General features: G+C 33.6%; 1 protein-coding gene across 7 annotated transcripts in view; it reads left to right on the forward strand.

Moving 5' to 3' along the window:
• The window catches only part of LOC132753743 (disks large homolog 2-like), a 156,469-nt gene that overhangs the window by 45,011 nt on the left and 94,450 nt on the right, over nt 1-17,008 (forward strand). For 5 of the 7 annotated variants that reach the window (XM_060744256.1, XM_060744259.1, XM_060744257.1 and 2 more), the window contains 2 exons: nt 2,854-2,886; nt 16,331-16,378. In XM_060744256.1, the coding sequence (XP_060600239.1) occupies nt 2,854-2,886; nt 16,331-16,378 (81 nt within the window). Of the gene's footprint in view, nt 1-2,853; nt 2,887-5,549; nt 5,690-9,085; nt 9,235-16,330; nt 16,379-17,008 lie in introns of those variants that run through there. The other 2 variants (XM_060744262.1, XM_060744261.1) reach the window with 2 other exon arrangements.

Consider the following 17,008-nt stretch of genomic DNA (forward strand, 5'->3'; position numbering starts at 1 on the left):
AATGTGTAACACTTCTGATTTTTGTCACTGTTTTTCAAAATGCTCCCTGGGTGCAAACACTCCGTTTGGAAATAAAACTACCTAAAAAGCAGTGTGCAACAAATATCGGCTTTGAATCACATTTAATAAATTTCTTATGGGACTAACATTTTCTTTTCAATTAAGGGACTGACTTTGAACATAGGAGGTCAAGAAGAGAGGTCTTTATTTCAGCACCTTATAACACTGGTTTGAACAGTAATATTTGAAATTTGAAAAATTAAAATTTTGAAGTCAAAAATGTATTTCTTAAACAAGCAGTGAAATTGAGGAAGTCAGGACATTAAAAGACTGGGATTAAGTTAGCACATGTGTTGATGAATTGCAAGAATTAATGAAAAAATTAATTTCCCAGAGAAACAAATGCATCTCAAAATTGGCTGCAGTTTATGAATAGACAACTCTTGAAGTAATAGTTAAGTTTTTCCTGCTAGAGTTACGTTTCTTTATTTATTGGAACTGTTAATATTGTAGGAAGGTCTAGAGGGTTATCAAATATTTACACCAGTAAAAAGCTTTTGCACATAAAAGAGTGAAGTGTTTCAATATTTGATGACCAGTATCATTACACTTTTACAGTGTGGGCATTAATGTGAATAAAATGTAGGAATTTTATTATGAACATTTTGGAGTTTTTACAATTCAAACAAAATATCAAAATTTGCTCAGTTGATGTTGTAATGCCAATGTTAAGTTTACTGTATTAAAACTTTTACTGATAATGGAAGGGTGAATTGTTAACATCTGGAAGTTTACTGCTAGTTATTTTATCTTACGGTAAACTGCTGATTCTTATAAATTCTCAGGAAGGTCGAAGGTCAATGTTTACTTGACCTGTGGAAAAAGTATAAACAGTTTGTTTAACCTTTATTCTTCAAAGATTTGTTCTACAGTTAGATCAAAAGTGGTCTGTTAATTTTGTTCAGCTGATAAGCCATCTTATTTATAGTACTTTCATTAAAAACCAATGTGTAAACATGTTCAATTGTGTAAATGTGTAGTTTAGAAGGTGAAGGTCATATTTAATTGTGTTGATATTATAACCTTTGATGTATAATAATATACCATTTGTGTCCAATTAATATTAAACCATACCTGTAATTCAATTTACATGTCTTGTATTTTTATGGACAGTAGTCTTCCATATCTTCTTTGAAGTATTGAAATTTAGTCTTTAAACTACTTGGGGGTTATCCTACTCAACATGGTGTGTTTCACATGATTAGGTTTCCAGTGCAACACCATTTCTCATGATATTCACTGAAAATTTTTCACATATCCTTTCGAGATATCATAATTGTAGGTCACTATCCAAGACCCATAACTCTATCATGGATTTTGACTAAATTATGAACAATTTGAAACAATTAAACAATTTGGTTACTGTTCTTCAGTGCATACAAGTTATAATTCCACAACCACTAGGTATTTATTTGAAATATACTTATCTGCTGGGTCAGAAATGTAGGTCACTGACCAAGATTCAAAACTTTGCTTTGATTTTTTCCCTAAGTGAAATTCCGGCTACTTTCAAGTATTGCATTCTCTCCAATTAAAAAGGCAGCTCTTGTTTGAAAACAGGATAGTCTCTCAACTTTAGCCATTTAAGCTGTTAAATATGCATGAAAGATTTGGTGAGAATTAGTATCTTTAAATGAAAAAGGCTATGATAGATAAGTACACATATTTTCCATTTGGCAAAAAGATCAAAGAGGAAATATTTTTTGTGACAGTTGGCGGACAAATACGTTCTATTTTTGAATTTATTTGGAAATGCTCTATTAACTGACAGACTGATGATCTAGATTTAACCAAGCTGAGGAATCTCATTGTCTATATGAGTTGATTATAGCTCGCATATATTCTAATACATTTGACAGTAGCCATTTGGACGAAAGATTCTAATATATTTAATGGTATATTATCGCCAAACTGTACCTGAAATGGGTGCTGTAATTACTTAATTGTTATATACAGACTGTTTTCGATAATTGTTCGCTTCGCGAAACAAAACTGAAAATTACACACCAGTTTGCAGCGGGAATTTTTTTATTTATTGTCTGGAAACGTAGATGATAACAGTAATATTGCATATGACTTTGATGCAGACTGTATTACTAGAAATGGAATTAGATCTTTAACTGGTTTTATTGTCTTCTGAAATATTAAAATATTCATGAAAGCTTTTAGAGCTAAAGAGACAAGTGAACCCAAGATTTTCTCGGTTGGTGTCGGTACATATTGCATTAGATATATGCGGTCATATAAAAAATGAAACCGAAATTAGCCGGGGAAAGAAGAAAAGATGGCACGGCCTATGTTTCTATGATGTTTCATGCATGTTTGTGCATGATTGGTTGAAATTTTGTATGTTTTTGGGGAAGTTGATTGGCTCCGACGTTTCTATCTTTCTCTACCTTTTTTTTATTTTGGTTAAACTGGAATGGGCGCAATGTTTGGTCAAAATCGGATACATCCATTTTCAACTGTAGGTAACTTTATGACAGATATTTATTTACTTGAATTCTTCCATGTTTTGTCATGAGAAACGAAAGTATGAGATTGCAATTATTCTGATATTCTCCTCGAGTTCTGATAAATTTTGTATTTCAGAAGTGTTTGGCGAGTATTTTAGTGAAGAGTTGGGGAGTTGGGCTGGTTTGAGGGGGCAGGATTCATGCATGATATTTGCCAATGTTTAGCCTGACAGACTACCATATGAAAAGTTTTATTCTTGCAGATATTATTTTTTCAATTATTTTTTATATCGCATTATGTTTTAAAATGTTAACAATTTTTCTTGTCTATTTTCAGCCCCAAGGTTCCGATGTGGACGATGATGAATATGTAAGTACCAAGATAAGTTTTTAAAAAGAAAGTACATGCTTTAGTGTCGTACTATATTAAGTATAAACTTTGACTAAAGAAGAGAAATTGTTGTGATTATATGTTGGTTTTATATTTTGATCTTCATTGGTTGATAAGTGTTTCTTTGATGATATGCTATTAAATATGAAATGGGAAAATCAAGGATTTAACCCTTAACCGTCTGAAACTGAAAGTGATTTTCTGCTGCCACCAATGCGAGAGCCAAGCCATTCTGCACTTATGTGCAGTTTGACTGGGCTCTATACTGTTGGTAGCTCAATTTTTGTACTTCTGATAATACTAAAACTAGCTCCTGCGAGGAACTATGAATTCTTTTAATTAGGAAGGTATCCTGCTAGCTTATGGAATGTCAGTAGTTCTACTCAGGTGCCCATGTTTGCTTGAAATAATGCAGGGATGGATTTATCTCATAATGATCAATTTATCTCTTTATATATCCATTTACCTCTTAATGATTCAATTAATCTCTTGATGATTCAGTTATCTCTTTAATTATTCATGTGTCTCTTTATTGATTGTTATCTCTTGATGACTTGGTTATCTCTTTAATGCTCAGTTATCTCCTAATTATTCAGTTATCTTTTTTATGATTCAGTTATCTTTTTAATGATTCAGCTATCTGTTTAATAATTCTGTCTTATTAATGATTTTATCTCTTTAATGATTTAGTTATCACCTAATGATTCAGTTATCTCATATTTCAATTATCTTTTTCAATGAGTCAGTTATCTTTTAATTAGTCTGTTATCTCCTAATGATTCTCCTATCTTTTAATGATTCATTCTTTTAAATGATAAAGTTAAATATTTAAGATCCATTTATCTCTTTAATGATTAAGCTATCTTTTTAATGAGTCAATTATCTTTTTAATGACTTAGTTATCTCCCTTAATGAATCAGTTATCTATTTATTCTTTTAAATAATTCAGTTAATTCTTTTAAATAATTCAGTTATTAAAATCTTAACAATTCATTTATCTCAAAATTATTCTGTTATCTGATATATATGATAAAGATTTCTTTACGTTTAATTTAGAAAGAATCAAAACTACTTAAGATTTTATTTGTGAGAAGATAACTTATCTTAAAAGAAGAAGTTTATATCAAAGAGACTAAATTCACATACATAAATTTAACTGCCATCCATTTTCTTATCATAAGTGCTATAGAAACAAAAAGTAAACAATCATTTTTTGAAAGTATCATAAATGATTTAAAAGGAAAAATGTCTTTAAGAATTTTACCTGAGATAACAATGCTGAATTATGTTTATATTTATCGGAACTTATGTTTGATTTCATATTTAAAAAGGTTTATATGTGAGTTATCATTACTTATAGTATTATAATAATAAATTTGAGTGTAGGATTAAATAGAGGCTCCCTTTAAAGCATTTCTGGGACATAAGTTCTGGGTTGAGTTGAGGAACGATAGATATTTCAAGGGTCCCCCCAGTCCTGGTCAGGATAAAAAAATTCTCACCCTGTGAATAATATATTGCATAATGTTGAAAATATAAATCAACATAATATTTTACAAATATAAATCAATATAATATGTTGCAAATATAAATCAATATAATATGCTATAAATATAAATCAATATTATATGCAACAAATATAAATCAATATAATATGTTGCAAATATAAATCAATATAATATGTTGCAAATATAAATCAATATAATATGCAACAAATATAAAGCAATATAATATGCTGCAAATATAAATCAGTATAATATGTTGCAAATATAAATCAATATAATATGTTGCAAATATAAATCAGTATATGTTTCAAGTATAAATCAATATGATATGCTGCAAATATAAATCAATGTTATATGCTGCAAATGTTAATCAATATGATCTGTTGCAAATATAAATAAAAATAACATTTTGCAAATATAAATAATTATAATATTTTTCAAATATAAATCAATATAATATGCTGCAAATATTAATCAATATATGTTATAAAAAACGCTGCCAGTGTTAATTTTGACCCCTCAGTATTTTTTAAAAGTCAATAGTATTAAAGTTTTGATTATATTTGACATGTTCAATGTTAAATCTTAGGTTAAAGGTAATCACTTTACTGAAAGTTATGTGGTAGAATACAGAGAGAATTGTAACTTTTTAGTATTATGTGAAAAATGTTAATTAACACACATTCTGAACAAAACTCTGGTAATGTGGTAAGAAAGTAAGGCATTATATCAGATACTGATCACATTCTGTAGGTCCCTAGGCAAGTTCTGGATCCAGGGGGTGTAAGCTTTATACTTGAAGTATTTACCTGAAACTTGGTATGTATGGTGAAATTGTTCATTTTACTTACTGATATGCCTGATCTCCCTTGATGTAAAATTATGTACACAGTGACCTTTTAAGAATCAAAAATTTGAAATTTTTGAAATAATTTTGTAAGAAATAAAACTCCTGGCCTGGAAACAAGATTTTGATTGCATGAAAAAAGTAACAAGTTCACAAAAGCAACAGTGAAGAAACAACAACATCGCCAATATGAAATGATGGTGTGGTAAATGCATGTCTGCATTTTACAGTAAGTTCTTCAACAGCTGTTCAGTCTTAGGTTATAAAAGATTGCCTGTCTGAATTATGTTTCAATTGCCTTGTGAAAGTTCTTGCTGAAGTGTTTTCTATAATATCTTGTTTTGTAAGGATATATGAAAGTAAATAACACACATGAGAGGATTTATTTGAAATGAAAATTCTGATTTATCTATGTGTTTTAAAACATTAGGTATGTGAAAAAATTTGATTAAATTATTCGGATAATTTCGATTGTTATAGAATGATATTAATTTTATGTGTGTTTGTATAATTAAGCGATTATAAAGAGTTTGTCTAATTGTTAAAGGGACTCAGCTGAGGTTTTTTGAAATGAAGGGACTGGAAATATGTTTTTTTTCGAGACTTCTGTACCATTTGATGAAGGTCTTAACCTAATAAGTTGAATAACTTGTGTGCAAAATTTCAGATCATTCTCTTAGTCCATTTTCCCAAAATAATCATTTTTATTGTGCAACTTGACCAAAAATTTAGAAGCATTTCAATGCTTTTTACTCAAACTGCACTGAAAATGGTGCAAAAAATTCAATTTTCAATTTGACTCTTGACTATAATTATCATTCTCTTTATCATCTTTTGCAGATTATTTTAAGTGCATCACTCAATCTGTGCAAGAATCTCAAATTTTATGTTTTTAGGCTTTTTAAAGTCAGTGGAGCTCCTTTAATGTGGCCACCTGTCAACTGAAGGATTATGTAATAATATGTGTTGGTCTCTGTCCTTTTTAGAACTTTGATGGTCTTTAATGGGAAATGCAGGGAAAAAATGGTGTCATTCTTAATTACTTTGACATTTATATTAATGCAACATTTGTAGAAGAAGAAATTGATTTAGCACTGCAAATACATTTTTTACAAAAAATGTCTAGGAATTAAAAGGATTTTATGAATGAGATGCTGACATGACATTAGTGTCCAATGCCCTTTTTTTTACCTACTCAGAATAGTAAGTAAAGTATGTAATATATTACAGTGATACTAACACATTGGTTTCCAAAAGGGCCTCAAAATAAGACAATGGGAAATGATTTTTCATGAAGTATTTATGGATGAAAGTGATTTGTTTATATTTTTGTGCAGCTCAGAGTGGTTAACCTTTACCTTGCTTGCAACAACTGATTTCACTTATACGGCCAGTGCAGACCATGAATTATTATAACTTGTGTATTATAATTCTATCTATAGGCTATGACCACATGTTTTAAGGTAACTAACATTAAATCACTTGTGATTTTCTGCTGCCGGTTTGAATCCCTCCAGACACTTAAAAGAAAAAAAAAAAATTTAAGGAAGTTATCCAGGTATGGCCTATGGTGCCACTTGTGATATTGTAGGGGAACCTGCAGAGCTCTTCCTCGATCACCATATGACTTTTGCTGTGATACTATATAAACTTAAAGATATATCATTCTTTAAGGTAGTTAATAAGTAAACTATTGTTGTTGGAAATAATTGAAATAAACAACTTTGCTTCTTTGGTATAAATTTTAAGAAGCATGTTTTCTGTTGAATATTTAAATACAATTAACAATAATAGCATTTGCAGCATCAGCGTGAGATGAGTCTTAATTTAATACTGCCAGTGAAGAGCCTTGTCCGCCTACATTAATATCAGGCCAGATAATTTACCGCTTATTTTTCAGTATTTAAGAATAGAAATTTCCTGTAATTATTAATTAATGATGAATCGTTCCAAATCCAGAGCTGGATAAGTCTATAAATTTACATAAATTTTGAGTGCAGTCAGTGTTGAATACAAGAAATACAAGGAGAATCATACAAGACAGATAACTTAAAGATACAAACAAGTTAATCAGATGAAAGGATGTCCAAGCTTGCAGTCAGTGTTTTTTTGGTGGTCATACATTAATCAGGGAAAAATTGTGCTGTATTGTCAGACAGGAAGAACATCTGTCATGATCAGCTGTAATTGATATTTCTAGGAGAAAAATGCTCACAAATTGATAGATATTGTGTAAGGAGGAATTCATAAACTTTATATAATCATAGCCCAGGGATGCAGGCATATTATTGATGGGAGGTCTGCTATATCAAATGTTTTATGTCCTGTCTGTAATGATAATTTCTCTAGAATGATATAATTACATCGAGTGACTGTGCTAAAAGGATGTTGTTACTGATAGCCGGCTAGTACTATAGCCCGCCACCTAATGTAAACTCTGGCTTGCCTTCACACTTCTGCCTCCGCCACCCCAGTTTCTCTCTTTTACCTCTTCTCACCTCTGTATCTTCTAGCTACCTCTTCCACTTCTGCCTGCCCACTTTAACGTCTAACCTCTGCTTTCCCCTTTTCTACATTTCCCACTTCTCTGTCACCACTTCTCTCTTCCACCTTTCCTAACTTTTATTACACTCATTCCCTCTATCCCACTTTTCCTCCCCCACTTCTGTTTTCCCCACTTCTGCTCCCCACTTTGGCTTCCCCCACTTCTACCTCTCCAAACTCCTGCCTCCCCGACTTACATCTTCCCAACTTCTGCCTTCCCCTCTTCACTCATCCCCTCGTCTATCTTTACTTCTGCCACACCCATTCCCTCTCCCTCACTTATGCACCCCCCGACTCTTCTGCCTTCCCCGCTTTTGCCTCTCCAACTTCCTTCTCCCCCGCTTTTACTTTAGCATAGCCAACTTTCACTTCACATTGCTGATTCTTTGGCCATTCTCATCTACATGATAAAGGATAATAGAAGGCTTGGCTCATTTGGAATAGGTACAATCATTGAGCTTCCATTATGTCCGAGTGATCCAAACAGGGCATTTTTAATAACTTATGATTTTTTACCAAACCTGTAAAAAACTATATTGTATCGTATGAATTTTTAACATGTGGGGAGTAAAAATGAATACATGTATTATAATGTCGAAGAGATGAATTGTAATTATACAGAAAGATAAGTTGAATAGTGAAAGTGCACCGGACAAACGTGAAAGTATACTTTAATGCAGTCTGACAAACTGTTCATGAAATTCAAATGAATCGTTTGATAAGTGATAATGACCAACTCAACAGTCAGCTCATCTTGGAAAAAGAAAACACATTTTCATAACAGGTTTTAGAAGGATGCCTACCATTTGGTCAGAACTCTTTAGACACATACCTATTGCTAACTACTTATCAAAGAAGCTAAAAATAGAAAAAAAACGTTTTTCATATTCTTACGATAACAACATTAATAAAAATAACAATAAAGTAAAACATATGGCATAAATACTTGAGCTTGAAGCGATTACAAGCCTGTTTATATTTAAGGTGGGGGGGAGGGGGGAGTAATTACCTATTTATTTTTGAACAAACTCTTATCTATGTTTATTACTGAGCACAAATGCCTGGAATATTCTCAAGATTGTTGTAGGAGAGTAAATACTTGTAAAATTTGTAAAAAAAAAAAATGTTTTTATTTCCTGAAGTTGGCTGACCTATAATGTTCATAGGGGTTATTTCTCAAAAAACTTTCACATATTTTTTTTCTTACAGTGAAATTTTGTTGTTAAGTGCATCAGTTTTCATGTATCATGATTTATTAATGCACATATGGTTTACACATGCAGATTTTGTATAATGGAAAAAGTACACTTGTGCTTTATGTGATTATAGTGAGAATTGCGGAGGAGAACCTATAATGTCTCCATTTCTCATAGTGCTCTTGATTTAATGGAAATAAAAGGGGGAAATTGTTGTATTAAAGGATTATGTAAGGTTTGTATTAATGGTTATTCATTTGTTAGTATCTAAACACTGGGGCTTCCTTATTCAGTTAATTACTTGAACGTAATGCAGTGTAAACACTGCTTAAATTGGATTGTCTGGCACTATACTTAGTCGTAGAGTATGCAGCTATGTTGAAAATATTCTATAAACATGTATGTAAATGTCATATGACTGGTGCTGTCTCTTTTGTTGTTGTTGATGATGATGATGATGGTGATAATGATGATGATGGTGCATTTGTTACTAGTCAAGTTGTTACATCTAGCAGATTTTGAAAAGAAATATAAGTGATTAAATGGTTTTAATGATGGTGATGATGATAAGGTATTGATGATAATTATAATTATGATGATGATGAAATGATTATAATAATAGTGATGATGGTGGTTGTTAGTCATAGTTGATAGTAAGAATGATGAGGATTTAGATTTATTGATGATGATGATGATGATGATGATTAAGGTGATGATAATAATGATGATGATGATAATGTTTACAATGATAATAAAAAAATTGTTGTTGATGATGATGGTAATGATGATGATGATGATGATGATGTGATAAGTGCTGCAGTGGTGATTTTGTCATGTTTAAAACAACATGTTAGATATCCACTGTTAAGTTCAACAAAGCATCATTGTATCATGGAATAGACAGTTTATATACAGAGACATGTTCTCATCTTGCCTTGGCATCATACAAGGGTGTTGGCTTGTTTGAGAGGCTGCAAAAGTAATAAAACGTAACTCTTGTGGAAACAATTGTGAATGGAAAAACCTACATATTCAGTGGTGAGTCAGCCACTGTTATATAAATCTGTAGAGGCCATTGAAGAAGATAGTAATTAGTTTGATATAAAAGAGATATAAAAAAAAGGGGTTGATAATCTGTCTGCAAAACTTTTGTAGACCCCCCTATCTGCTGAACTTTTATATACCCGTACCGCCTCTCCTACCCCCCATGCGGTTAGATCGGAACCCTCCTGCCACCCCCCCCCCCCCCGATTCCACTAACATTTACTGTCTGTTAAACTTTTATATGAACCCCCCCTCCCTCTCACCACCAAGATAGCACCATGTGTTCATGTGTTTCCCATTAAAAGTTAGGTTAAAGATCAATATTGTAATAATCATTGACTGCTTGCATATCTAAAAGATAGGCAAATTGATTGTTTTCTTATATTTTTTTGGAGATCTTTTGGCAATTATGATGAGGGCTAGGGTGGCATACAGACCATGTGTGACCACTCACACCAAGCTGTAGCCATAGGCTGCATAATTATATTTAAGCATTTTAGTACTTTGAGTTGTGACCCCTTAAAGCACATACATAGATACATTTTATCTTTATGTTATTTTTTATGCCCATTGACCAAAAGAGGGCATATTGTTCTGTTCTGTCTTATATCCGAGGCCATATTGTTCTGGTCTACCTTCTATCAGAGGGCATATTGTTCTGTTCTATCTTCTATCCGAGGGCATATTGTTCTGGTCTGTCTTCTATCCGAGGGCATATTGTTCTGGTCTGTCTTCTATCCAAGGGCATATTGTTCTGGTCTATCTACTATCCGAGGGCATATTGCTCTGGTCTGTCTACTATCTGAGGGCATATTGCTCTGGTCTGTCTACTATCCGAGGGCATATTGCTCTGGTCTGTCTTCTATCCAAGGGCATATTGCTCTGGTCTGTCTTCTTTCTAAGGGCATATTGCTTTCTGGTCTGTCTTCTATCCAAGGGCATATTGCTATGGTCTGTCTTCTATCCAAGGGCATATTGTTTTGGCCTGTCTTCTATCCAAGGGCATATTGCTCTGGTCTGTCTTCTATCCAAGGGCATATTGTTCTGGTCTGTCGACTTTTGTCCCAGGGCATACTGTTCTAATCTGTCATCTTCTGTCCGAGGGCATATTGTTCTGGTCTGACTTCTATCAGAGGGCATATTGTTCTGTTCTATCTTCTATCCTAGGGCATATTGTTCTGGTCTGTCTTCTATCCTAGGGCATATTGTTCTGGTCTGACTTCTATCCAAGGGCATATTGTTCTTGTCTGTCTTCTATCATAGGCATATTGTTCTGGTCTGTCTTCTATCCAAGGGCATATTGCTCTGGTCTGTCTTCTATCCAAGGGCATATTGCTCTGGTCTGTCTTCTATCCAAGGTCATATTGCTCTGATCTGTCTACTATCCGAGGGCATATTGTTCTGGTCTGTCTTCTGTCCAAGGGCATATTGTTCTGGTCTGTCTTCTATCCAAGGGCATATTGTTCTGGTCTGTCTTCTATCAGAGGGCATATTGTTCTGGTCTGACTTCTGTCTGAGGGCATATTGTCTTCTGTCCCAGGGCATATTGTTCTGTCAGTCGTCTTCTGTCCCAGGGCATATTGTTCTGGTCTGTCTTCTTTCCAAGGGCATATTGCTCTGGTCTGTCTTCTTTCCAAGGGCATATTGTTCTGGTCTGTCTTTCTATCCAAGGGCATATTGTTCTGGTCTGTCTTCTATCCAAGGGCATATTGTTCTGGCCTGTCTACTATCCAAGGGCATATTGCTCTGGTCTGTCTGTTTCTATCCAAGGGCATATTGTTCTGGCCTGTCTACTATCCAAGGGCATATTGCTCTGGTCTGTCTTCTTTCCAAGGGCATATTGCTCTGGTCTGTCTTCTTTCCAAGGGCATATTGTTCTGGCCTGTCTTCTATCCAAGGGCATATTGTTCTGGTCTGTCTTCTATCCAAGGGCATATTGTTCTGGTCTGTCTTCTATCCAAGGGCATATTGTTCTGGTCTGTCTTCTTTCCAAGGGCATATTGCTCTGGTCTGTCATCTATCCAAGGGCATATTGTTCTGGTCTATCTACTATCCGAGGGCATATTGCTCTGGTCTGTCTTCTATCCGAGGGCATATTGTTCTGGCCTGTCTACTATCCAAGGGCATAAATTTCTCTGGTCGTCATCTATCCAAGGGCATATTGCTCTGGTCTGTCATCTATCCAAGGGCATATTGCTCTGGTCTGTCTACTATCCGAGGGCATATTGTTCTGGTCTGTAGTCTGTCTGAGGTCACATTGTTCTGGTCTGTCGTCTGTCCATTTGAAACTTCATGCACTTTGATGGGTTTTACCTGCCAGGCCTATTTATATCACAGAGTTATAGGTTGAGGTCACTCACTTTATTGCCATGAGTGGTGGCATGGAGTTCATTCTAGGGTAGCCTTCATTCCAATATAGTGCTTATCATCTTTGTTGTAATTACTTTGGATATTGGGTCAACCTAACAGACAGTTATTTTCCTGGAGTAATTATGGGAGTCTGATTAAACTAAAGGGATTATGTGGATTATTGGAGATAATTTTAGGAAATTTGCTGGATTAAATGCCCCAGAAATCTTCCTGGAAATGAATGCTGCTAACCATTTTTTGTTTATCTCTAGGCAAATATTTGTTTTCTTTTATATTGCTTGATATTACGAAATGACAGGCCAGCTGCTTTTACAGTTTCAAAAGGATCATAATGTTAATGTTATGAATAGGAAATAGAAATACAGATACTTTTGTATATATGAAAGTAGTATTCATTCAAACACTTTTATAATCATGGCTTATTGGAATTATTTTGATCTTGCTTGAAATGAAAGAAATGATTTTCTTAGAGGATAGATCTTTTAAAAAGCATTGAACTTTGAGTTGTGTAATTTTGAAAGCTCAAATTCAATGTTTTAACTTTCCTCTCTTTGGTTAGGTCCACACAGACACACATAAGAAAATTCTTTAAAAATCCCATTGTACAAAAGTATTTAGTCTGCATTATTTGAAAAAAATCAGAGGGCACTGATGGCATTGGTGCTGTGAGGCTGCTTAAGGGTTAAATTACATAATGCATTATAATGACTGGTGTTTGTTGATTTGGTTAAAACATATTTATTTAAGCTTGATTGTGAAACATTAGTTCTTGCAACTTTTAATAATTTTTGACCAACCAGTACTGGTGTCATATCAAGAAACATGATCGTGACCCAATTAGGGCTTGAACTAATGATCTCTGGGTTTGAGAGGCAGACACCTTAACCACTAGGCGACCGCTCTCCTTAAGACTGAAGTATGATTTAGTGTGCTATTAAATTTGGATGCCTTAATGTTTTCACAGTCAGTCGGTTTGTCTTCAAAGGCCATTTTCTTGGCCAGTCATTAAGTTTTAGAAGAGTTGTTTTAAAAAATGTTCTATTTTAATTTAATAGGCAATTTGTGTAAACAAGAGATAGACAAAAGGGAGACAACTCGACATGGAATGAATGAAGTGTTGTTTATCGTTTTTTGCTGCATGATATTGCTGTTTAAGAGATAGGATCTATTTCATGATTGAAAGTTATTTATTCTGAAGAATTCACATCATAATCTCTTCAGGCATCATCATGCACTCCAAATAAACGTCTGTAAACATTACAAGATTACATGCCGATTCCCTCGGAGATTTTTGTCAGAGGCATTCAGTTACAAAGAAATATATGATGTACAGTGGAGCCTTGCTAATCCGAACCCTTCTAATCCGGAATCCTTTCTTATCCGAACGAAGTGTCCGGTCCCGATTTTATTCGTTCTATTTTCAATAGTAAAAAACCTTTCGGATCCGGAACCTGTCTACTCCGAATTCCGGACGATTTTTTTCAATTTTTGTTCTTATTTTACTCTAAAATTTACCTCTCAGATTTTGCCAAATGTCACACCTTCATTCAAAATAACAAATAATCGCACATCTTGCAGGTGTAAACATACACCAAACTGATGTGTTATTTCACTTGATTAATGGGTGAAACGTATGATCTGTGAAGGTGTGAAAATTACACTTAGCTTGCCTTCATATCTTCTATAATTGCTTAATTGATTGTTTTTCGTCACCTTCAATAAATATTTTGATAAAATGCAATAAAAATATCTTTTAATCCTTTGTAATGGATTCAATGATACGTGATTAAGCAATGAAAATTAATAGAAACTGTCAGTGAATTCGGATAGTCGCTGAATGGGATAAGAGTAAACAACAATTGACAAATGCTGGTACGAATATTTAATTATGTCTCCGCCTCCTGTTTTACATCGTAGGTTAATTTACCCTTGAGGACATAATATTTTTTTGCCTATTTATTTATTTTCATTTCTTTATTTTTGTATTCACATGCATTAGAATGAACGATATGAGACTGCAAAAATAAAATATCTAAATTGCAATTTCAAATTCATTCCCGTTTTCTTTCCCTAAACTATTTTGCAAATACATGTAATATGAACAAATATGTAAAAGAAACTTCTAATTCGGAAACCTTTCTTATCCGGAAACCTTTCTTATCCGAACTTTTCTTCTGGTCCGGACGAGTTCGGATTAGACAGGTTCCACTGTATATAAATTTATGAAAAATCATATAAATTTATGGAACTGTTTGGCAGAATAAAACACTATAATTATGTTCTTTTAAATTTATTGGGTGTTTCTTTTCAGTCATATATTTCTCTTTTTTTAATTCAATTGTATAGTTTTATACAGAATATGGTGGTTAGGATCTATTGCTGATGATGTCGTTTTCAAAGTGACTTAACAAGTAATATGTCTTAAAGCAGCATGTCTCAAGATTCAAGCTAATATTCATGAAAATTTTGAAAATGTATTTTAAAAGTAAAATATAGTGAAGTGAACAAAGAAAGTAATTTGCCCATTGCAACCGACACTTCCAATCCATGTAAATTGACAAAATATATTATATACTGTGTCGGTGTGACATAAAACCCAATCAAACAGACAAACAAAATTAACAAATAAATGTCAAAATATGTATACAAAATAGCCCTAAATACTGCATTAGTCACACAGTAGTCATATGGTAATAAATACTGCTCTAAACTTATATTGAATAGTTATGAATAGTTCTGAAATTCAAAGTGCAGCAGAACTTTGCAGTATTGCTGATTACATCATGCATAATATATGAGCCGTGTCACGACAAAACCAACATAATGGGTTTGCGACCAGCATGGATCCAGACCAGCCTGCGCATCCGCGCAGTCTGATCAGGATCCATGCTGTTCGCTATCAGTTTCTCTACTCGTAATAGGGTTTGTAAGTGAACAGCATGGATCCTGATCAGACTGCGCGGAAGCGCAGGCTGGTCTGGATCCATGCTGGTCGCAAACCCATTATGTTGGTTTTGTCGTGACGCGGCTCATATCAAAATTATGTTACAGACAATTGCTATCAAAGAAATATCTTGCTCTGTACTTAATGCCCGTAGATTTAGCCAAACAGTGCTATGTTACTTCAGTAGCATTCTTGTGTCAAAGAAATAAATAAACAACAAAATCATAGATATTTCCTTATGATTGTGACCCAAGTAGTGCCTGCCCCTGGGTGGAGATGCAAACACCTTAGCCACTAGGCAACTGCTTCCCTTGGCAAATGCCTAGTTAGAGAACATTTTGAAGGAAAAAAAAAACAACAACAAAAAAAACAACAAATCAACACGCAAAAACAACAACAAACAACGCATCTTGCTGTTACCCAAAAGTTGAACTATTTTAACCTATCACTTGCTGAAATGGACTTGCGAATCTTCCATTTTTGGGAACGTCCATTATTAATTTTGGGGATATCAAGATGATAATTTAAAGTTAGTTAGTCAACACTATAGAGCCTGGTCAGACTGCATGAACGTACAGACTCCCTGGTTCTAAACTGGTGGCTGAGTTAATCACTTTCAGTTTCAGCAGGATAAGTGTTTTTAAATATATATAATACGATATTCTTGTAAAATATGATTTCGATTCTCTTACATTACAGCTGATTCACTGATGCAATCAATATATTGTTTACAGAACAGCTGTGTAATTATGTGGTAGTACCACAGAGCATGCGGAACTCTTTGAATATATTGCCATACAGTATTAGACTTTCTGCTCAAATATAATAGACAAGACATAAAGAAGTGCACAAAGGTGAAAGTGTTTGCCAGAGATTTTTTTTTAAGTTGAAAGGTAATTTGCTACAAAGTAGATGTTTTAAACAGATTTTAGCTATACTGAATGTCTAATGTTTTCTATTTTTGTCTTTTCAGATGAATGGGGAAGGAGAATGGGAATATGAAGAAATTGCATTAGAAAGGGTAAGGTATAGGTTTATAGTTTTTGTATGATACAGGGTATGGTATAGGTTCATAGTTTGTAACAGTATGGGTTAGTTTCTTAGTGTAAGGTATAGGTTTATAAAAAGGGCTGTATGAAGTGTATGGTTAAAAGTATTATAATTAAATAGTTTTGTATATGAAAAGTAATATAGTTTTGTATATGAAAGTAACTTATAGCTTTAAAAATAGTGAAAAAGGGTCAGGTACTATTATAAAAGGGACATCCTCAATGGCCGAGTGGTTAAGGTCCTTGAATTCAAACTACTTACCCCTCACCACTGTGGGTTTGAATCCCAACAGGGACTTTGGATTTATTCATGTGAGGTAGCTATTCAGCTAGCTTACGGAATGTCGGTGGTTCTACTCAGTTGCCTGTTTGTGCCTGAAACTGCACAGTTAAGCACCTGAGGTCCTCCTCCACCAGTTAAACTGGAACATGGACATATGACCTATACTGTACGTATAACCCAATATAAACAAACTATCATAAAAAGGGTAAGGTATAGATTTATAGATAAATGTTATATGAGTTTTATGTAAAGGGTAAGGTGTAGGTGTTATATGAGTTTTATGTAAAGGGTAAGGTGTAGGTTTGTAGTGTTTTATGAA

The sequence above is a fragment of the Ruditapes philippinarum genome, unplaced genomic scaffold (genome assembly GCF_026571515.1).
Source record: "Ruditapes philippinarum isolate M1 unplaced genomic scaffold, ASM2657151v2 ctg208_1_1_1_1, whole genome shotgun sequence".
Classification (NCBI taxonomy): Eukaryota; Metazoa; Mollusca; class Bivalvia; order Venerida; family Veneridae; genus Ruditapes; species Ruditapes philippinarum.